At 34.8% G+C, this 23330-nt stretch overlaps 2 protein-coding genes across 3 annotated transcripts; one reads left to right on the forward strand and one right to left on the reverse strand.

Moving 5' to 3' along the window:
• Positions 1 to 6535: 6535 nt before the first annotated feature.
• LOC121756946 (vesicle-associated protein 1-1-like) lies at positions 6536 to 10099 on the forward strand. Of its 2 annotated transcripts, XM_042152383.1 has the most exons (7): positions 6536 to 6782; positions 6856 to 6926; positions 7035 to 7116; positions 7330 to 7445; positions 8479 to 8613; positions 9131 to 9208; positions 9817 to 10099. In XM_042152383.1, exons 1-7 carry the CDS (start codon positions 6731 to 6733, stop codon positions 9928 to 9930), a joined length of 648 nt encoding a protein of 215 aa, XP_042008317.1. In that variant the 5' UTR covers positions 6536 to 6730; the 3' UTR covers positions 9931 to 10099. The 2 variants fall into 2 exon arrangements, 1 of the variants encoding a protein (XP_042008317.1); XR_006041135.1 differs by having other exon boundaries at positions 8479 to 9208; positions 9817 to 9887.
• An 809-nt stretch (positions 10100 to 10908) lies between these two features.
• Positions 10909 to 23072, reverse strand: LOC121758009 (chaperone protein dnaJ 13-like). The gene is made up of 13 exons (XM_042153449.1): positions 22849 to 23072; positions 20988 to 21274; positions 19800 to 19997; positions 19601 to 19715; positions 19271 to 19357; positions 17927 to 18015; positions 15719 to 15803; positions 15507 to 15560; positions 13906 to 13986; positions 13573 to 13650; positions 11977 to 12216; positions 11263 to 11370; positions 10909 to 11184 (listed from the first exon to the last, which is right to left on the reverse strand). Exons 1-13 carry the CDS (start codon positions 22990 to 22992, stop codon positions 11128 to 11130), a joined length of 1623 nt encoding a protein of 540 aa, XP_042009383.1. The 5' UTR covers positions 22993 to 23072; the 3' UTR covers positions 10909 to 11127.
• Positions 23073 to 23330: the final 258 nt, after the last annotated feature.

The following is a 23330-nucleotide window of genomic DNA, read 5'->3' on the forward strand; positions in this document are numbered from 1 at the left end:
CTGAAGGATCAATATTTAACCGATGTGTAATTACCTCGGGAGACACTCCAGTCATGTCCAACGGAGACCACGCAAAGACATCTTTGTACTCTTTGAGGAGCTGGATGGTCTTTTCCCGGAGTAGAGGTGTTCCCGCGAAACCGATCTTGACCGTTCTGGATGGATCATCTTCGTATAACTGAACTTTCATCGAGTTCGGCTCCGGTGTGACTTCGTTCATTTCGCCTGCCTCTGACTCCGGCTGCTGTGATTGCTATGCTTGATGGTGCCGATCTGATTGTTCGGCACTTTTAAGCGCAATCTGCAAACATTCTTTTGCTCTCTTTTGATCACCTCGGATGACTGCTATCCCTCCTTTGGTGGGGATCTTGATTGTGAGGTGATAAGTAGAGCAAATGGCCCGAACTGTGTTGAGCCAGTCTCTTCCCAGTATAATGTTATACGGGGATCGAGCTTTTACCACAAAAAACTCGATCATCGTACTGGAGCTAGTAGGCGCTCTTCCTACCGTAATCGGAAGGCAGATAATACCTTCAGGGCAGGTGTCGTCCTGGGCGAAACTTTTCAGAGGAAGTGGGGCCGGACTGAGCCGAGCTGGATCCACTTCCAGTTTATCAAAACATTCTTTAAAAAGAATGCTAACCGACGCTCCTGTATCCACAAACACTCTGTGGATCAGTTTGTTTGCCACTCCAGCTTGAATGACAATAGCGTCTTGATGAGGAGAAATGGCCGGGACGGGATCTGCATCTGAAAATGTAATTACTTCCTCCTTCTTCAGCCTTTTATGTGTTGGCTCCTCTCGATTGAAGCCTCTGCGCTCTGATTTTAGAGACGATTTAGTCTTCCCGGCTGGGAGAGCGTCAATAGTCTGGATCACTCCATCATATTGCGGCTCGTCATCGTCTTCGGGATCCTGTTGCCTTTTAGGATCCTGAGGAGCGCAGTTCGCACTTCTCTGTTTCTTATTCTTTTTCGGCGGCTTGCTTTGGTATTTTTTTAACGTCCCTGCTTTCACAAGAACATCAACATCTGCTGCCAAATTTCGGCACTCCTCGGTATCGTGACCGTGGTCTTGATGGAAGGAGCAATATTTATCCTGACTTCGGCGCGTGGCCGATTTCGTCATCTGCTTTGGTTTTTCGAACATATCAGAATGCAGTTCGAAAATTTCCGCTCTCGACTTGTTCAATGGTACGAACTGAGCGGGTGGTTTCTCAGGATTGAGACGTGGTCCCAATCTGTCTTGTACCGGTGCCCTTTGAATTCTTTCAAAAGGAGTTCGGCGAGGATGTCCCTGATCGCTATGATCGGGCTTCCTCTTGTCTCCTCTGGAAGAGCTGTCTAAAGACCGTTTTCGACGGTCTGCCTCATCAGCACGAGAAAACTGGTCCGCAATGTCCCACATCTCTTGAGCTGTTTGCGGACTGCATTCAACGAGCTTTCTGTAGAGAGCTCCTGGCAGAATTCCATTTTGGAATGCCGAAATGACAAGTAGATCATTGAGATCATCTACTTGTAGGCATTCCTTGTGGAATCTTGTCATGAAGTCGCTAATCTTTTCATCGCGACCTTGACGTATAGAAAGCAGCTGAGCCGAAGTGATTCGGGTTTCAGCTTTCTGGAAGAACCTCCTATGAAAAGCATCCATTAGATCTATGTAAGATCTAATGCTGCCTTGAGGGAGGCTATCAAACCACCTTCTTGCATTCCCGATGAGCAGCTCGGGAAACAGCTTACACATATGAACCTCATTGAGACCTTGGTTCGCCATATTATACTGATAGCGTCCCAGGAAATCATGAGGATCCACTAACCCGTCATAAGTCACTGACGGAGTTCGGTAATTCTGTGGCAACGGAGTTCTGGTGATATCATCCGAAAATGGAGTCTTCAGCGCTCCATACATAGCGAATCCGACATCTCTACGGTATGGTGGAGATGGAGTTCTCCTGTGATTTCGGTAACAAGGAGGAGAAGGAACATATCGGTGGTGAGGATTCTTTCTCCTGGAAGATACGGCACTACTGCGGTAGTGACTTTCATGTCTGGAGGGGGAGGGAGAATCCGCCGTTTTCTTCTCCGGCTTCTGGCTCTTTTGCAGGAATGTTAAGAACTCATCCTGCTTCTCAGCCAAGAACAACTTGACAGCCTCATTCAAAGCGAGCTGCTGGGGAGGCTCGGTGCGATGACTTTTTGAGTGGTTTGTTCTTTCACCGTGAGAACTGGAGGCAGATTTCTCCCGAGGCTGTTTTCCAGACCTACGGGCTGGACTAGCTTCCTCACGTTCATCACGGACGGAAGTATGGGTATTATGTGATCTGGTACGCATTTTTTGGTGGAAGAGGATCAAAAACTCGCTTTTATCACAGTTTTGGTTCTCTGTTTCCCACAGACGGCGCCAGTGATGATTTAGCGAATTTTTGATGGGAATAAATGCAAGTAATAAATGAAGATCACAACACGGAAAATTACGTGGTTCGATTTACTGAGGTAAATCTACGTCCACGGGAAGAATAGAGGGCAAATTTGTATTGCTTGATCGAGCTTACAGATTACAATACTGATTTGCTATATGAGATTCTGGATCTAGAGAGCTTAACCTTCGTCTATCTGATCTAAGTTCTATTTATACATTCGAACTAAGATCGTGGTTTGCAGCCCTGGTAGGGGGGTTGATAACTGCTTAATACCACTAAATAGATCGTGGGTGTAATGGAGGTCGTGGAGATCCTGCATGGGTCCACTATCTCCTTGTTCGGTCGAATACTGAGACCGAACTGCTGAACTTTGCCGATCAGCTTTTGCCGATCTGAGAGTTGAGCTCGATTGGTCGGCTTTTACCGAGCTATAGGCTGTGACCGAACTCCTTGGTTGTGCCGAACTGATACTACCGAGCTATAGGCTGTGACCGAACTCTTTGGTTGTGCCGAACTGATACTCTTTCTTGGGTTTTGGGCTGATGGGCCGTCACTGCTATTGGGCTCGCAATTATTGTTTAGTTGTTTAGTTCGTATCCCATCAATTCACGGTAAAGAAAATAATTGCAACTTTCATATTTATTTCCTATATATTAGATTCAGTTTATAAAAAATATTCTGTTATTCGTATGTGAAAAGATAATTGTGTAAAATTCAACACACATAGTACTCTAATTACTGGAGTTCGGCCAGTTTTTTTCCAACTGTTTTTATTAATTCTATTATTTATTTATTAAATTGCTTTTAACATATTTAAAAATTCTAACATATAAATATTTTAATGGAGTTTGACCGGCTTTTTCTCAACTGATTTTATCAATTTCTTTATCAAAATATTGAAGTTCATTATAAACTGGAGTGTCGACATGATATTCATATTATCAATTTAGATTGAATTATATAAATAGTTATTTTGTTTGATTTCATTTCATTTATAGTTTTTAGTTTTTTCATGTTACAAGAAAAAAAAATATTTCATCCATTAATTCAATGATTTTCCTTATTCCTTATATCAATGACAATTTGTTGTTATTCGTTGTTTACATGTTCAATAAATAGTGAATATACAATTAATCAAAGTTTTTAAAAATAATTTCAAAAAAAAATTGTAGCTATTTTTTCTGTTTTTGGCTTTCAATTTATTGGCTTCTAGTTGTTTGTCAAAATACATACACGTAATTAGGTCAACATTTAATTTGAGTCTGTAAAAGTGCAAAATTAAAATAAAAACAAATACGGTAAATCTTATGCTGTATTCATATTATACAAATATATTTTAAATTTTATATGCTTGGGATCTAATATACAAAAATAGATAGATTATTTTGAGAATTATTGATTGATCAAATATATTTTTTAATTAACTTGACATCTAATCTAAAAAATTAAATAGATCAAGTAGTGAACTATTCTCATCGAAGATTTTTTTTTATTTATATGCTTGAGATCTAATATATAAAAAAGTAGATAGATTATTTTGAGAATTATTGATTGATCAAATAGAATTTTTAATTGAGTGATGCTAAATGGCCAGCTGGCCATAAAACTAAAAAATTGTAAAAAATACTCTAGTACATTAAATGCTAATTTACTTGAAATTAGTTCATCTTAAAAGTATCAATATTTTTTAGACTAATATACCCTTGTGCACAAATAACAAACTAAGTCATTAAATTTCTTGGAAAAATTGAACTTTGAAATCCTTTTCGTTTCTTTTATGTTTGCTTTCTTCTTCTATTTTTTTTATACTTCTATTTATTATTTTAATTGCTTAGTATATATAGTTACTTTTCAAGTCAGTATATAAATACGTTTCTTTTATGTTTGCTTACTTTTTGATTTTTCTTTTTTTACAGTTATTTATTTTCTAGTATATATTATTATTTTAATTGTTTAATATGTATAAATTACTTTTGAAATCAGAATATAAATATCTTCATGATATTAAAATTCTATAAATATTTAAAGTATACTACTATACTTAACATTAATATTTAAATAACTTATAAATAAAATAGATGTAAACATTAAACTGTACAATTATTTTTAGGTAGATATTTTCAATATTAAAAGTATATATAGAAAAACATAGTATTATTCTTAATTAAAATATAAAATTTATGGTGGAGATAAATAAGTCAAACCATAAGTAATTGGACCTTATATAAGTACCTTTTTGCTAGTGCGCACTCTCACTCTATGCTGGACAACTTTTAAGACATTTGGAAATCAAATTCTTAAACACAAAAACCAAAACAAATATATAAATTTTGTTTAAAAAAATATTATTAAAAATAAATAAACTATACCAAATAAGTTGTTACTATGCACGAGGTATTACATTTATAAATATTAGTAGTATAAAGTATGATACTATAGACTCCTTCAAAGTAATGAATCTTTATTGTAGTGTAAACAAAAGTAATTTAAAACTACAATATTATATCAATCGAATTTCTATTTTTTAAATTGAATCTCCAATATATTTTTCAGATTCAAATTCTGTTAAAGGGTTGGTGAAATAAGAAGGCAAATTTACAATATGACATAATGTGAAAAATAATATTTTATAGTTCAATTGTACACAAAAATATAATGATCATTTAGTATAATAATTTATATTCATAGCATAAGTTGTGTTATGTACGAGTCTCAGTTGATATTGAAATTTGAGGTAAAAAATTGAGAAAAGGGTAATTAAGTAAAATTATCTTAGCACTAACTATTACTATTAATTTATTGCATTGACTTTTATAATTATTTACAAAAATGTCATTGTGTGGCGGGCCACATTAATGTACTAGTATTAGTTATGGATATGTAAAATAGTTTGTAAAACCTTTACATTCTCGTAGAAGTTAGTCGTGCCAATCATGTTTCTACTAGTATACTATGCTTCTATTTTTTGATTGATAATTATTTGTGACACATATTCAAAGTATTTTATATGTTTGGTTTTAGAAAAATAAATGAAGTCAACTTCGCGAGTTTTGTCGTTACGCGGCAACATCAACACATAGATATTAAGATATGAAAGTAGTATTAGGATTATGGAGTAATGGAACTAGAAAGTACTAGAAACAAGAAACTACTGTGAAAGTAGTATTGGGATTATGGAGTAAAAGAACTAGAAATTACTAGAAACAAGAAATTACTATCAAAATACAATAGTAAGTGCATTCACACCCCTATCTTTTATTCATCTATTCACTATTTATAGATTTCATAATCATTTTTTCCTCCATTTCATAATTAAGAGACATTCTAAACCTTCATTCTTTATCTATCTCATCCATTCACTATTCACGGATCCTTATTCTTCAATTTAAAATGCAACATCTGATAAAAATAAATTATAAAACATTTCATTAAAAACCAAAAATTACAATTTAAAATCCTAAATATTAAAAATTGCGTAATTTAAAACAAACACAATTTAAATCTTAGAAAGAAAAAAAACACATTAATAAAATACTAGAAAATAAAAATTACACAATTAAAATCCTAGAAGATTCCCTTAGGCAGATCATTAAGTGGGGCGACATCGTCTAGCCTTCAGAAGCTGAATCTCGTCAAGGTGGGATTGTAATTGGACCGGTGTCATACGAAAAGTGTCCTCCATCGTGACATTGAAGAAAATGGACATTAGTTCTATCCGGCCCTTGGATGGAGATTGTCTGACTTGATTCGCCCACTTGCGGGTCGGCTAGTGGGCGTCTTCGACAGGCCATCTGCAACGGCAGCCGCTACAAATACCCTAATAAATAAATTATTACACTAACCATCCATGAACTGTGTTCAGGTTCCCGAAACATTGATCCAAATAAATTGAATTTATATATTTGGACCGGACGCAACAAATTTAGTTTTATTTATTTTTTCCCTCTATTTTATTTTATTAATTGCGACTGAATATTATGAAACGTATAAACAGTGAAATTTAATTAATTGAACAGACCAAGTATTGTTTATCAAGATGACTATAGTTTATCATCATAGATTTTTTTTATTCCCTTAAATGAATCTACCCAATGAAATGGGATTACAGAGAAAGTAAGAAAATATCACTCTTTTTCCCTCGTCAATTGTCATGTTTGCTTTCGAGAAATGTTCGGATCACCCCATATTCTTCTTTAACCAATTGATCATACAACCGAAAAATGCAAAATGCAAAATGAAAAAAAGGAAATTCCACATAAAAACTCACTGCAAATTTTCTTTTCAATTTGAACTAAAATTTTGGAAAAAAAATGAGTTCTGGGGAGCTTCTTAGCGTCGAACCACTGGAATTGAAATTCCCATGTACGTAGCTCCTTCATTGTTTCCTTTTCATAAGTTTTGTGATCGTTTTCTTATTTTCAATGGTTTGTTTTAGTTCAAGTAAACAGGCAGATCTTTTGCTTCATTCAAGCATCGAATCAAACTGATGATCATGTGGCTTTTAAGGTGCGTTTTCTCAACCTTTTTTGGATGAATTTTGTGTTTCAAGTCACATTTTTGTTGATTTTATTCTTTTAACTTGAGAAAGTTATATGAACTAATTTGTTGTTTTAGGTTAAGACGACAAATCCTAAGAAATATTGCGTCAGACCAAACACAGGAATTATATTGCCCCGTTCATCATGCGAAATCAATGGTAATTCATCATGCAGGAGTGTCCTTGCTTTTGCTATTTAGTATCTATACTTTGAGAAATATAATTGAATAGCATATTCATTTCTCCTTTCTAATGTCTTCCGTTGGTATTTGAATTTTACATGTTTCTTATCTTGTCTTGTCATATATTGTTTCGTAGTTAAACTAAAAAACATTTTTTGATGAATTTTGATATTGTTCCTACTTATTGTAGTCACAATGCAAGCACAAAGGGAAGCTCCCATTGATATGCAATGCAAGGATAAGTTTTTGCTTCAGAGTATTGTGACGAGCCCCGACACAAATCCTAAAGATATCACTCCAGAAATGGTAAGTTTTGCTGCTATTAATTATCGTAATTTGGTCTTTAGCTGCTAGTACTGACAAGAGAGTGCACATAAATATTGATCACATATGAAAAGAGCCTAGAAAATGCATTGTAGAATAATATAGTAGAACCTTCAAGTGTTAATACTGCATAATCTGATCGCTAATTCATTCTTACTGACTTTCCACAATTCGACAAATATGCTATAACGCTTTTCTCAATGACCATTCTTTAATATTGAGTGTACTCTCATCACTTTTCACCACTATCACACTCAAAAAGCTTTCTGTCGGTTTCTCAGATAGTATTCATTTAACACGATACATTATTGCTTAACCAATGTGTAGAGGGATCCTTTATACCTTCATCCAGTTCGATGGCTTCTCTGTTCCATGCTTTCTACTTACATACCAATATGATTAATAGATATTCGATCATGTTTAGTATTATCCTGTACACATATCAAATCATCTCTGGTGCCTCTCTTTACCTATTGGACACATAAATCTTTTCAACTTAAATATCTTATCCTTGTGTGTTTTCTCAACATCAATATGAACATTTTTGCATCCCTGATACAATCATCTTATCATTTGTTGCCCCACACTCCAAGCTGTAAAGAATAGCTGGTTGAGTACAGTCTTGTTACATTTTCATTTGGTAGTGGTCGTGCATGCTCATCTCATAATACTTTTCATATCATCTTCCATTTTCATACTGTATTACGATGCACTTTAGTTTAACCTAAATAGCAGAAAGAGTTCTACTCCAGGTAGAAAAGAAAGTACAATTTAAAGTGCCATTAATGTTCAGTAGTAGTAATGCGTAAAGTCATAAGATAAATAGTAAGAGTTCAAACAATAATAAAATATTTTTAGAAATTGTTAAATTAGGCTGTAAATACATAAATATCTTTTAGAAGAACCCTAGGCTGTAAATGGTTGGTTCGGAAGTAACTTATGTTTGATAAGTGAAATTACTATCCAGCTAGGCTTGTTGATTGCCAGTGGATGTCTTGTTTGTTGATCTGTGTAGTTTACCAAGGAGCAAGGTCATGTTGAAGAATGTAAGTTGAAAGTGGTTTACATTGCACCACCTCAATCATCCTCTGATGCAGATGGATCAGAAGAGGGTTCACAAAAGTACAGAATGGTGGATAATTCCACTGAGGTTTCTGCAATAATTTCTAGTGTTTCTATTTTACAATTACTCATTTTGCACTCAAGTAATATGGCACATTCCTTTAACTTATTAACTCTGCTCATCATGTATGTGTATGTGGGGGTTTCGTTTTTTTGTGCAGTCTACTTACCACTTTTAATTGATTACCATGATTCATTACCGCAAAGGGAGTCCACCTTGTGTACTTTCTTTGTATTTTTAAATGATAGTGTGTATGTGTTATAGCTTACTTTTTTATTTTATAAACAATACTTATAAATAGTAGATTTCTTAAAATTTGTGCCAAAGATTTATTCATGTTATTATGGGATGGTGGGAGTATATTATTTCTTGTTTGCTTGTTTCATTTTTTGCATTAGGGAGGGAGTATTATTACATTGCTTGAAGCTTCTTGTAGGTTTAGTGGGATAACCTCCAGTTGTTGGTTTTCTCCTTCCTGTATTAAACGATAAATTTATCTATTTTGTCATATTCATGAGATCATTTCTGTATTTTTGAATATTAGGCACAATCTCTTATTTCCAAACTTACGGAGGAGAAAGCCACTGCAATCCAAAGGAGTAACAAACTTCAGCAAGAATTGGTTAGATCCTTATGTTATCTAAAATTCCCACCACATATATTGATATTTCATGCTGTGAAGACTGATTCCTTGTAATGATTTAATACTTATTGTTCTTGCTGCCTATCTTATCAAATGGCTGGCATTGGTTAAGTGGTGTAGTATGGTATTGTTCTTGTAGTGATATGGTACTGACTTCATATTGATTGCATTTTTAAGTTGTGGAGATATCAGATTAATAGCCTAACTGTGGATTGGCTGAGTTTTTATTTTAATCTTTTGTGCATTTATATAAGTATGTGGTATAGTAATTCTGGATATAGATAGTTGCATCCTAAAGCAAAGAGGAATTAATCATTTACTATGTGCCCTTCATCTTTGCCTTCAACATCAGATATTATTCACTCAAGATTTTTCATGAACTCTTAACTTTTCTCTTCACATCATCCCATGCTATCATCTCCATCTGTGTTTTGTGCTGTGTGTGTTGAGTAGGCACATGCACACACTTGATGAGCACTATGCTGAACCCAAAATACTAGCAACCTTTCGGTTTGTGCAGTTTATTTATCGAATAACAGTGTTTGTGATTAAAGAGTAACTAATTAGGTTCTGTGTTGGCGTGTTAGGAACTCTTGAAGCGAGAAAGCAAAAAGGGTGGCATATCTCTCGTAATCGCAATCCTTATCGGCGTGCTGGGTGTAGTTCTCGGATACTTCATCAAAACGACAAATGCTACGTAGGAAAGAAGCATCTGTCGTCGATTACATTCATCTGAACATTTTTCTCTGGCAAGCACATTCGTTTGAATATTTATCTTATTAAGATAACAATCTTTTGTAGCTTTGATGTTCATTATTTGGTGGTTAACATTCATTGTTATCTATTCAAGCTTAATTATGTCCTTTTGTAGCATTTGTGATCATCAACTTGCAAATTTAACATTAAAAAGGAAAGACAAGAAACGATTTTTTAATCACATTTTTGTGGTTTACACATTTTATATCTGATCTTCTCTAGGTTGAATATGGTACTATGAAAAAAATATTATCACATCACCGTTTATGAGGAGTAATATTATCATGAGCTGGAGTGAAAAGTAGTAAAAGAGGGAAGGGACTATACGAATTTGTTTTCCCTTTTACCCGAAAATTTATTCACACTATATAACATGTGAAAATAGGTGAAAATATGTGCTTCGATATTTGCCATATTTCATCAAAGAGAGTGAATTCTTTTTGTATCCTATAAGTTAAGGAGTAGAAATAGTTGGTATTTATACTTCTTTCAGAAGACTTCTATTTGAAGAACTACTTCTCCCCATACATTAGTTTAGATCCAAATGTAACTGAGCCAACTCCAAATTGATAGTGAGATTTATCATTTTTTCATAACACGATTTAATTCGTGTTGACAGAGAAAAAAACACATGATAAAGAATTAAAATATGATAATTGGTCACTTGAATCCGACATGACATTATTGTATCGACACAATAAGACACGAATACAATAAAGTCTTGACATCAACCCATAAATTTCGTGTGTTCCTGTTGTGGTTTCATTCCATGTTGTGTCCAAAATTGTTAGTCTTACTTAAAGATCATTGAAGCATAAGAACATAAATATTTTCATCAGTGAAACAATCTAAGCTCCACACATGGCTCCAACTTACTCCAAGCAAACACCGCGATATTATGTAGAAAAAGAATGCCATAATAATAGCAAGAACCTGTGCTACTTTATTGAATCCATATGGTAAAATCATAAATTGTGGAAAAATACATAATGTGGCATCTAAATTTGCCACAGAATTTTGGTGAATCAGATAAGATACCTATAAAGGGTATGAAACAGTCATGCAGAGAAACAGGCAAGACACATGGGCTCGGTGCTCATTGGTCACATATCCTGTAAGGCCTAATGTATAGACACCCGTTTTTAGACTTTGTGGCTTTCTTGTGGTATTAGCAGCTCGTCGTAATCACCAACTGTAACCTGTTGAAATTAGCAGCTCATCATAATCATCAACTGTAACCACTTTGAGATTTTGGAGGGTGACAATCAAGCGCCTACCTCGTGTATGTTTGCATCATATGTATACTTGACATACAACTGCTTTGGTTCTCCGGGACAAGGATCACAAGAGCCCATGATTCCAGATTTTTTCACACCTTCGTGTAGCTGAACAAAGAGTAAGCACTATTACCAGCTTAATCATTAGGTAAATCATGCTCAGGTGAGATGCTATGTTTATAGACCAGCAACTAAAGAACTAGTTCAAATAACAAAAGGAATCGGAAATTAAGTAAAATTAGAACAATCTGAAAATAATGATATTCACTTCACCGGTACTAATAATCAATGCTTTTAAAAGGCCTGGAATTCGTTTTAAGCTTCTATGTTATTGCCTTTGCTAAATAGATCTCACCATTTTTGTCTAGAGAAATGCTGTTGACATTCTCCTACAACAACCACAATATCAACCCTAAATATTTACTTGAGTTAATGATGTCTACCTCCCACAGCCCTCAATACACTTTTTGTTGACAACAATTCAGGTGATTGCCGAAAATGTGCAAAATATAAAAAGGTTATTTTCTAATGTATTTCCCAAATGAATTTTATCCCCAGTTCACATGCACTACTAGAATGCCATATAATATGTAATTTAGCAAGAAAGATTACCACAAATATATGACTTTCATGTAAAATAACATTGAATAAAATTCATCATCTATCCTGGCCATTTGCATGCAAGATTTGCAATAAATATTTGCAGAAACAAACCTTGAGCTTCCCAGAATCGGTAACAAGAAAATTTAGCGGTACTGTAATATCTATGATCTGTGAAGGCACTCCATCTCCTGTTTCGTCCGATCTATGTCTGTTCAGCAGAGCCTTCTGACTTCCATAAAGTGCCTGAACAACCACTAATCCACCCAGTTCTTCTTGTTTTATCTTCTTCCTATTGGCAACATTCTGCAATAGCTGCTGGGCTTTCATAGCAGCAGCTATTGACTCTTCAACCTGAGCAACAAACAAGAAGTTATGTAATATGGCTCAGATGGGGTAGGAGGCTAGAGAAATACAGAGATTCTTTTTTAGTCAGATACAACATCTAGAAGATCTGTAAACTCGTTTCAGCAAGGACCAAATAGTACTTAACAAGACTACTCCAGGTACATTAAAAAATTTAGATGACCCACCATTATTACCACTGTCGAAAACACTCAGACCGAATTCAGCCTCCCCTTGTTATACTTTAGTTGTGACTTAAGTCATAATAGAGCTCTAGGAATATAAATCAAGAAATCTATTATAGGAGTTATCCATGTACAAAAAATTAAATATAAACCCCAGATATCATGAAGTAGGACTGAAGTTCTTGATGCAACTCAATTCTACAACACAAAAATAAAGGTTCAGTGTTTGAACTTAATTGTTTTCATTCCTTTATCATCTCAATACGACAACGACACAAAAATTAATGCATCTCTTCAACTTGTCAAACTCAAACATGACAAAAAAAATCATTAGGTTACACAACCTATTAACGACCTGCTAGTGACACAGTAACATTAAAAAATAACTAAATTATGTACTACCTATTAATATTACTATAAAAAAAATTAATCGAATTAATTTCATAATCGTTTTTTGTTTCATGCTGTGTTAACATGTAAAAATTCATTTCATTTTCATGCGTGTAGTGATAACACTTACCACGATTTTTTTTTATCACGTTTACTTGAAATGAAAAATGTAACGGTTACGGAAATTGCTAGCCCTTAGATAAGGATGTTATAAAATATTGCAATAGAGAGAATAATATTTTGAAGGGGGATTTGTTAGGAGTTAAACATTAATGTTTGACGTAACTTTGGGAGAATAAATTGCACCACCCAAATGTCAATTTGCTACAAATTGTAAGGTTGGGACCTAATTGAAACAAATCTACGTACAGTTTTATATATAGTGACGTTTGCCTTAACTTTGGGAAAAATAAATTATAGGAGTACCACCCAAATCTCAATTTGCTACAAATTGTAAGGTTGAGACCAAATTGAAACAATTCTACGTACAGTTTTATACATATGGCCAATCAGTAAACATGTGCGAAAAACATATTAATTCCTCAAGTACATATAGAGATAACCAAAGATCGACCAAATTAAGAGGTTTGCTAGATGGTAAATATGAATCATGTAACAATTAATTCATAGATGAAGTTAAGAAAGCATTATGCTGCAGAAAACTAATGGACAGCACAGAAAGATAAAATTGCACATTATAATTGGAAGTCACAAAAAGCCAGACTACTTTTTATAAGATTACACATCTAATTCCATCCAGCTGTTGACTTTTTTTTCCCAGAATTTGTACCTGATTTTTGGTCTTCTCAAGGTTCTCCAGTGACTTTTGCTTTTCCCATCTTATATAATAAGGCTTGAAAACAAAGTTCTGAAAGTACAGAAAAGGGTATTATCTAAAATATCTGTAAAAAAATTCAGTTGATACAACTCAAATGAAGGAGAAGAAAATAAAAGGAGGCAGTTCAAGTGGACATCTCAGTGATACAAGTTCTAAGCATCATCAGAACTTGCTATATAAGTAGCCAATATGTAATTTGATGAATAGAGAGAAGTACTCCAAAATCTAGTATAAATCCAGCAGAGGCCAGAGAGTAATTAAATCACTTTATGTATTGAGGAAAACCTTAAGCGTAAAATACAGCGATATGGGAACAACGAATGCTCCGGTTGCAAAGACTGGATTCAAATGATGGGACAACAATATCTGCACATCATCAGTTATACAAGTATATCAGCAAGATAATATGAAGGATTTCAATTGATATGAAAAGGGTGTAAATCACATTTTTTGCATGCTGTCTTAAGGAATTACAACATCATAACTATTCATACTGCAAATAAAGATAAACAACCACAGACTTATTGTTCCAAGAAAAGGAAGCAAAACAATATTTTCTCCCCTGTTAAATTATAGACGCAATCCAGCTTTTCCATCACATGATCCAGACATCCATTCCTTTTTCTTACTTAACTTAGCTTAGGTAGTAGTAGCTAGTTTTCTTGTTATATTTATCAGTCCTTTCGAAATTGTTGACATGTAAAGGGATGGCAATGGATCCCGGACCCATTCAGGATCTGTTGATCAGATCCGTTTTTCAGGATATAGATATTTCAAAATAGGACAGGGAATATGGATCAAATCTTTAATTTCCGGGCCCGGACCTGGAATATACATTTTTATACTTTTTAGACGCGGATTTGGTCCAGATCCGAACCAAGATCCATTGAATTTATAATTTTTATTTTTATTTTACAGTGTAGTATCCCAACCCTTTGATTCTTCCTCAGCTGCTCCAGCAAGGAATCTTCCCGACTTCCACTCATTCCACAATCCACAACCTAACCGCAAAACCCTTCCTCAACTTTCCAGCAACCCCACCATCACCCTTACCGCCAGCTACCCCTGCGGGGATCCCATATTCAGCCCCAAGACCGATGCTGCTGCGGCCATCCTTCGGTTGCATCTTCTCTCTAGACAGCAGCTGTCCTGCTGCGGCCTACACTCACCATAACCTCTCGGGCATCCAGCCGAAGCTATACAAGTGCTACTATTCAGAAAAAGTGGATGGTGATAATTGTTTGAACTTAATTCTGCTGTTTTATTTGATGTTAGGTATGGGCATATATTGAGTTCTCAAAATTTGAACAGTATGGCTCGTATTTTATCGCATTAGATTGACATAAGCTTGTGCAATTTGTACTTTTCGTTTCAATAGACATAATTATCTGACATACACTACCACATGAGATTGGCCTTAGACCCTTGTTTTATGTGCTGAAATAAATCAGATTGTGGGCTCATTTCCTTTAAACATTTTCAAGAATATAGGTTTATAAGTTCTACTAATCAAGAAAATATGTCATAATGGATTTAGATTATCAATGTAGTGTTATTGTGAATATTAGTTAATTTAGGATTTCTTTCGAAGTTGAAAAAATATGGATCTGGCCGAGATCTGAGACCCTATAGATCTGGACCAGGGTCTCATTCTTTTGGATCCATACCTATGGATCTAGACCGGATCGGAGTAGAGCCAATTTTTTGGATTTGGATCCGGACCTTGTAGGATTAATCCCTAGACATCCCTAGACATGTCTAACGGTTTTAGACAAAAAAAAGTGACAGTAAAAATATTATTCGGCCACAAGAAGAAGTTGTTCCTGAACCAAGACCAGATACATGACCATTTGAGTGATATAAGAATATGTTTTTTATGAACTTACAGGAATCACTAACTTCTGTCCCCCACGGTGCAATTCAAACTTCCAGATTAGCCCCTATCATTGACAAAGTAAACAATCAGAAATATATTCATGCAAAAAAAACATAAATCAAAGGATATTATTGAAAAGGTAAAGGAAAAAAAGAAGGAAAAAGGTTTTACTGTGCAACCAGAAATCGACCAACGAAGATTTTTTATGTAACATATGTATACCTGAACTCCAATGGAGTATAACATCCGAATAGTACTGAATTTAGATATCTTTCTTCCACCCCCAATTTCAAGTGCAAGTGCATCACTGCAGAAGATGTAGCACGTGAATTACAACAGTTAGAATAAGTGGAGCATTTTAGTCTTTAGTGGAGTACTATAATAAATATTCCTGTATTTGCATGATAACATCGTTGTTAACCTATATTATGACGACAATGAAACTTTGAGGTTATTAGAGCAACTATCATGAAATATGATATCCCACGCTATTGTATCAATTTCTTAAAACCCGAGCCGGTCAAATATGGGGCATTTATTTATGGACGGAGGGAGTATGTTTTTACGCGTTTTATTGTTACTAGGCATAATTTTGATGTGTTTGCAAACACACAAATGCATGACAAATGGTCCTTTTTGACTCATCAACATTATTTATTAGAGATGGCAGGGGTTTTCCATTAGCCCCTCGAGTCATAAGATCGAGGCGTAAATCACAAACACACCAAAATTATGCCTAGTAACAATGAAACGCGTAAAAACATACTCCCTCCGTCCATGAATAAATGTCCCATATTTGACCGGCTCGGGTTTTAAGAAATTGTTTGACTTTGTAAAGAAAAGTGGATAGAAAAAGTTAGTGGAATGTAGGTCCTACTTTTATATATTAGATTTATAATAAAATGTGAGTGAAATGAGTTAGTGGAATGAGGGGTCCACCTTGGGGAGTCAAAACGGGTACCCGCGGGTATCCGAACCCGATTTTGCGGGTACCCAAACCCGAAAAGCTCAATATTTTACTACCCAGTCCCGACCCGTATGGTTATACGGGTATCCCGAACCAGCAGTTGCGGGTACCCAAACCCGCTGGCATCATTTGAGGTAATGTGTGTGTCACTATGTGTACACAATATATGTGTACCAATATATGTGTCTACTGTCATTTATCGTTACAATTGTATATAAATAGTACTCCCTCCGTCTGTCATCAGGAGTCCCGGTTTACTTTTTTAGTCCGTCCGCGAGTGGAGTCACGGTTCACTTTTACTATAAATGGTAGGTAGATCCCACATTCCAATAACTCATTCCACTCACATTTTATTATAAAACCAATATATAAAAATAGGTGTCACATTCTACTATTTTTTTCCACCCACTTTTTTTATATTTCTTAAAACCCATGTCGAACTTAAATGGAGCTCCTAATGACGGACATTATATATGTGGGTGTACATATAGTATACATGCATGTGCTATCCATAATATATGTGTGTGCATTGTGTTGTATATAGAATGAGAAAAAAATAGAAATAAAGTTCATAGGGCATTAAATATTTGAAACTAATTAACTAAAATAAAAAAAATTGAAAACCTTAATCCTTAAAATGTCGGGTATTATTGGGATTATCGGGTATACCCACGCGGGTATCGGGTATACCCGTACCCGCAAAACTTTAAAACCTACTACCCAGTCCCGCCCCGTTTCCCGCTATCGTCAGGTAGCGAGTATCGGGTCGGGATGGGAATTACCCATTACCTGCTACCCATTTTGCCACCCCCGTCCACCTACCAAATATAGTAAAAGTGAAATGAGACATTTATTGGTGGACGGACGAAAAAGAAAATATGGGACATTTAATGGCTAACGGAGGGAGTAAAAATTAAGCACTATTTTTTCTTTCTTTTTTAAAATTTTTTTATTTTAGGGTAGAGGCCCACATCAAATTGATGATAACTAAATGAAGACCAAAAGATTTTGAACCTACAAAGCCCAAAAGCAACAAAATAAATAAAAACAAAACCGTAGAGCTAAGCTTGAGACTGTGTGCCTCGCAGCACCTCGGTGTGGCTCAGAAAGATCAAGGCATCGGACCCATTCAAACCAGGTAAGGCTGCTCAAGTGTATAAGGCCGCCTTTCACCTAGGCACGCCTAAAAACGCATTTTAGTCATGGATAGCCGTGGATTTTGGACCCAGTCCAAATCCGAAGATCCAAGATCTAAGATCCGTTCCAGGTCCAGCCCATTGGCATCCTTAATAATTATGCCGACTTTGTAAAAAGCGAAAGACACACAGCTCGACCTATGTGAGTATATTACCAACATAACTACATAAGGCAAACCCAAGTGTGCACAAAACATTGGTAGCTACTAGCTCATATAGTACAACAGAGATTGGAAATTCTGTAAATCGAGACAACAAAAGACTCACCTTCCAACTGTGCCAGCAATTCGACCATGTGATTTAGAGGAGAAGAAGCGAGTGAAGTTAGCAGTTGCTCCAAATGAGCTTGTTCCAATCTGTAGATAGTAAGAGCAAGGACAATAAGATCATATTACAATTAAAATAACAAAGGTCTATACATTGCAACAGAAAAAAGTTTCTTGGTACTACTGAATCCAATGATACACATATGATATGACAAACACGTTTTAAGAGAAATGTTTGACAGCAGAAAGTAAAAACACCCTAACTTGCATGAATGACTTAATAAGTAATCAGTTCTACATTGACAGGTGATGAGAAGTAAGAGATTTGTCTTTAGATAGACGTAATAGAAAGCCTTCTACAGTATATACAGTCAATGGATCCCCCTATGCCAGTCTAAAAGAGCATACAGGTATCATCATCTATTGCATTGAGGGAAAAAAAATCCTAAGGATAGTGTTACATATTTATGTCATTCTAACCTCCAATGCCTATCCACCTCCATTGTAATTTTGACCGTACCTCTCCTCTATAACTTCAGGTCAAACAATCGAAACAATTTTTTACTGAAAACTAAACTGCTCTCAACTTAATATGCTGGAAAGTAACATTTACATTTTAATTTAGTGGAAATCTGTGTAAAAAAATCAATGCTGTGGCTCCTCACTTCTACGTAGAAACAGCTTATTTTATACACAAACATCTTAAACTAACAGTTAATAACAATTTACAAAGTCTAAACAATAAATTAGAAAACATTTTTATTTTGTTTTGAAGGCAATCACTAGCAGCACAAATAACTCTTGATGGCTTTGATTGAAAATCATTCCCACACTAAAGTTATTAGCAAACTAAACTACAAGTGAGTTCAAAGCAAATAGCATTCTCTTGAATGACTAGAGTCTGCTACTTTTACTAATTAGAAAAACAGAAATTATCAAATTTTGCACTGCTCCAATCTTTTAAATAATAGTATAAAAATGTTGAAAGTATATTTGACTAAAAAGAGTACAAGTTAGCTCTTACGTGCAAAAATAAGTACACACTACACAGTGCAACATTAAGCAATGCCTAACATGCATATTGATCATACAAATTATAGTTAGATCAAATTTACAAAATGCAATGATGTTAAACTGCATATAACCATCCATTTGTGACAATAGCTATGAAAACAACTCATTCTCACTTTTTAAAGTAACTGTGATCTCAGAAGCTGGGAGAGAGAGTGTGGGCTTCCAGAGACCCACAGTGTATTATCTTATTGAAGCTTTTTGTAACCTTAAATCCCAAATGACTAAATAAACTATCAAAATCTAAAACCATTTAACTGCAAAAGGAGGCCACCTTAATCCCTCCTGAAGCGGACACTTTTTGCTCTTTCTTTCTCCAGCCAATACCAATAGATGACTCTTCACCTAGAGATAGTTGTATCTGTAAAATTAAAACAGCAGAAGCATAGCATAAGATAGAAGGAGAAAGGTTATATACTTTAAAGTCAAAATAGTTTCTCTTGACTTCATATGTATCCAATGTGTGGCTACCCAAAAATTAAGAAAAAACCTTTTGCATTCTAGCAATTAAAATTTTTGTACTGCACTCACAAATGCAGAAACAAAAGCATTGTGCAGTTAGTTGTTATACTTATACATAGAAGATAAATGCAGAGGAAAATACATTTCCATTTGATGTTTCTGACAGTTGACGGCTCCAGGTGTTCAAAAGATTCATAGAGCCATCTCTCAAAGACGCAGTAATGCCCAATGATGCCGTAGAATGAACAGATAACTGGCTGAAAGCATAATGCAAAAACATTGAATAAGGCATCTAAACCAAACAGGAGAAAATTATCAATACACGAAAAACAATGTCATACCGGGAAGTTTGTATTCCTACCAATGATTGCAAGCCCATAGATCCCATTAATTCCACAGAGGAAACTGAAGATACTTGATGCCTAAGAACTGCAGTTGCTGCACCACCGCCAGATCTTTCATTGACAGCCAAATTACCACCAATATCAAGAGAAGTGTGCTTAGATATTTGAGATTGAACTTCAGTGGCCATAGCCATCCTGACATATTGCAAGCACATTAGAAAATAAAATAAAATAAAATAAATATAAATATATAAAAGAAATCAGGGTAACAGAGTTAAGAAAACTTTTCTGATCAGCATTATGGCATTATGCAGAACATAAGCTAAATACATTAGGCAGAGAAATTGATCAAATGCTATAACTACACTCGGCAACTTTTTAGTTAGCACCAACAAATATATTTTTCAACATTGTTTATCAATCTTACTTTGTCATTCTACATGACCCACCATTTATACATTATTATTCATTTCCAACCATAATATAATAGTGTGGTTGTTGGCATAATATACAAAACAATACAATCAGCCAAATGTACTATCGTTTTGAGGCCTATATGAATCTTTACTTCTAAAAGTTTTCATCAAACAAGGTTGTATGACGCAGCCTTTACCTAAGTTTCGATTTCCATAGGCTTCTAAAAAGTTGCAATTACAACAATACCTTCGAAATTTTTGCAATTAGAATATCCACAATTTTTTCAGCAATAAGATGGTGTGGCTCTAGTACTACATGTCTGATAAAGTTCACTCAAAAGAACTGAGGATGTCGTAATTGCAAACTTTTAAATGTAATGGTGTAATTGCAACATTAAAAAATAGTGAGGAAATTGAAATTTTGGACACTGATTGTGTTGTTTTTCCGCAATTAACCCTTTATTTGATACTAAAACCATTTAAACCTTTGTAATCAACTAATCATCATTAGAAAAAGTAAGTTTTGAAAATGAAGGTTGGAAATAAAACTAACAAACCCTCTAATTTATGTGTGAATAAAAGAGAAAGTGTAAAAGTTTAAAAATACTAGAGAGGCAATAGAAGTATCCATTGTCAACGTCAGGTTCCCAGAAAGTGGAGCAATCAGAAAATCAAGCACCCTCTCCCCCACAGACAGTTTTCCAAAAGTATTCAAAACAAAGCATGTTATTCAAGTTGATAGACTGAAAGGATTTAGTGAAGGTCATACCCTCTCATAAAACCATCACCATCTAAAAGATCGGGCCATGACAAATTTGCCAAAATCGAGCCAGATGATCTGATATTGGGTTCGGATTTTTCTTTTTCTCTCTGACGCTTCAATTTTTCAAGTTCTTCCTTGATTTCATCAACCTTTTCAAGTTTAGGGCCAAGCTCCAGGCCGGAAATAAGCCCCTCCATTCCATAGATATCGTATATGATCCTTTTATTTTCATCTGTTAATATCTCATAAGCTTCGCATACTCGTTGAAAGTTCTCTGTTGCAATATCCTTCATCTAAACAGAAAAACACATTATATGTTAGATAAATAACATATTAGTCATGTGTCATGCCTCAAAAAGCCCTAGCTTGAACCAACTCAAAACAAAACATAATACTTCACAAAAGTATTTACTCCAACTAGGGTTTCACAGAGATACCATGAGTAAATCTATGAAGACCATCAAAACATCACACACTTGCCACTTTACTGATTCTTGCATAGGTTAGCTAACTGAAGAAATATTACTTTACTAACCTGTTAATGCACGCAATAAAGTAGAAATCTGACCTGAATTACCTTATACCATAAATATTGTAGTGGCGCCCGCAGTATGTTGACACTTGACAATGACAAAGATGTTTGACTAGAGATTGTTAGATCTGGAATCACTAGCATTACTATGAAGAGAATAAAAAAATTTAGTCTCTTTTGTTTTTATAGATTGCTACTGTTGTTTCATCTTATATCAAATCAAATTCAAAGCTGCCTGCTATTTCTGGGTGTTACTAATATGGGCATGTGACTTGCTAATATATTGTTTAGTGAACATTTCAAGCAATGTCCTGGTTAACTGAAGAAGAATGGTAAGTCTAATAGAATAATACTAATGTTACTAAATTCTTTATATCGAGAACTTTCTGCTTACATGTAAATTCAGTAGATATTCACTTACCTTGGGTATTGTATTTATCATGTTATAAGATAAAGACTATTTATCCTTTAAGGTAGCCTAATATTCTTAGTAACTATTTTAATCAAACAAAGCTGTGTGGTGAGGCATGCGAAAGGCTAGCTTTCTAATTATTCCCAGTAGTAAGTTAATGAAATCAAATAAAAAGATAGGTATAGCAGCTTGAGACTCTAATATTTTGGCAACAAGTTTCATTGCTGATTCGATAAAACTCAAACTAGCTAGAGATTTTAGACCATTATAGAAGCAGACTGAGATCCTTAATATATCCATAGCTCACGAGGTAACTAGAGGAGCTTTCGTACCCTACGGATTATGATAAAATATGGAAGTGTATGCTGGAACATGGGGGTTTTAATAGACAAGAGTAAAGAGGATTAAATGTATACAAAAATTCTATGACTTTAAATTCCAGGCATACATGTGGAAGTTCATAATGTGACAAGTTCTAACAGGTATTTTAGCACCTTGACGATAATATCGGCAAACCTAGGGGCATCATACGATCACCACTTGGCCATTTAACGACTATAATCAATTTATTAAGAGAAAACAGTATGCAATGTTAAAAGTAGCATTTACAGTCATAATGTGGCCATTGATGTACTGTCGATAAATTCTCATAAACAAGAGCAACATAAAATCAAATTCCTAAGATCATCAACTAACTTCATAATGTATAATCCACAGAGGACATCCATCCTTCAACCTCAGGTAATGTGTAGAAGGAAATTTTAACACAATTCATTACCACGATTGGACAATAAATCAGAAAACTATTGACAAAAATTCAGGACGATACATCAAACGACAAATAAATAACTCAAATAGCATCAGAGTGGAAATGCAAAGGAGGGGAAACGAAAGCAAGGGAGAGCACAAGTTTGAGAGAATACATGTGGAGATTGGTGTTTATCAGGATGATAAACTTGGGCCCATTGGCGATACGCCTTTCTGATTTCTTCATCAGAAGCTTCCGGCGAAACGTTGAGCAAAGCGTAGAGCTGCTTGTTGTTGGTTTCACCATTTTTTTCAGTCATTGGACAAAAGGGGGGTTTAGGGCTTTAGCAAACAAGAGTCAAGTAAGAAGAGAATGACAATTTGTTGTATAAGAGAAGAGACGAACTTCTGTGCCTTATTATTATTGACTCTTAACGGAGTAGTATCTTTTTATGAGAGTAGTATCTATTCAATTTCAATTTTTTTATTTGAAAATAAAATAATACAGTCAATTAAATTTGAAGGAACTCAATTTTATGTATTTTGGCATGATTAACAAAGAATTACTAATGCTAACATTATAGGACGATCTTTTGTTAGGGTTTTTTCTACTAGAATAGAGTTAGCATTCCTCGTTTGTTCTAGACTTTTTATTTGT

The sequence above is a fragment of the Salvia splendens genome, chromosome 12 (assembly GCF_004379255.2).
Source record: "Salvia splendens isolate huo1 chromosome 12, SspV2, whole genome shotgun sequence".
Taxonomy (NCBI): domain Eukaryota; kingdom Viridiplantae; phylum Streptophyta; class Magnoliopsida; order Lamiales; family Lamiaceae; genus Salvia; species Salvia splendens.

Excerpts from the sequence above, each read along its gene's own strand:
- LOC121758009 (XM_042153449.1), bottom strand. The coding sequence starts at position 22,992 with ATGACTGAAAAAAATGGTGAAACCAACAACAAGCAGCTCTACGCTTTG. Across the intron at positions 18,016-19,270 it reads CCGCTTCAGGAGGGATTAAG|ATTGGAACAAGCTCATTTGG; the intron begins GTGGCCTCCTTT and ends TACTATCTACAG. Across the intron at positions 11,185-11,262 it reads ATGATGCAAACATACACGAG|GTTACAGTTGGTGATTACGA; the intron begins GTAGGCGCTTGA and ends TAATTTCAACAG.
- LOC121756946 (XM_042152383.1), top strand. The coding sequence starts at position 6,731 with ATGAGTTCTGGGGAGCTTCTTAGCGTCGAACCACTGGAATTGAAATTC. Across the intron at positions 6,927-7,034 it reads ATGATCATGTGGCTTTTAAG|GTTAAGACGACAAATCCTAA; the intron begins GTGCGTTTTCTC and ends TTGTTGTTTTAG. Across the intron at positions 7,117-7,329 it reads TTCATCATGCGAAATCAATG|TCACAATGCAAGCACAAAGG; the intron begins GTAATTCATCAT and ends TACTTATTGTAG.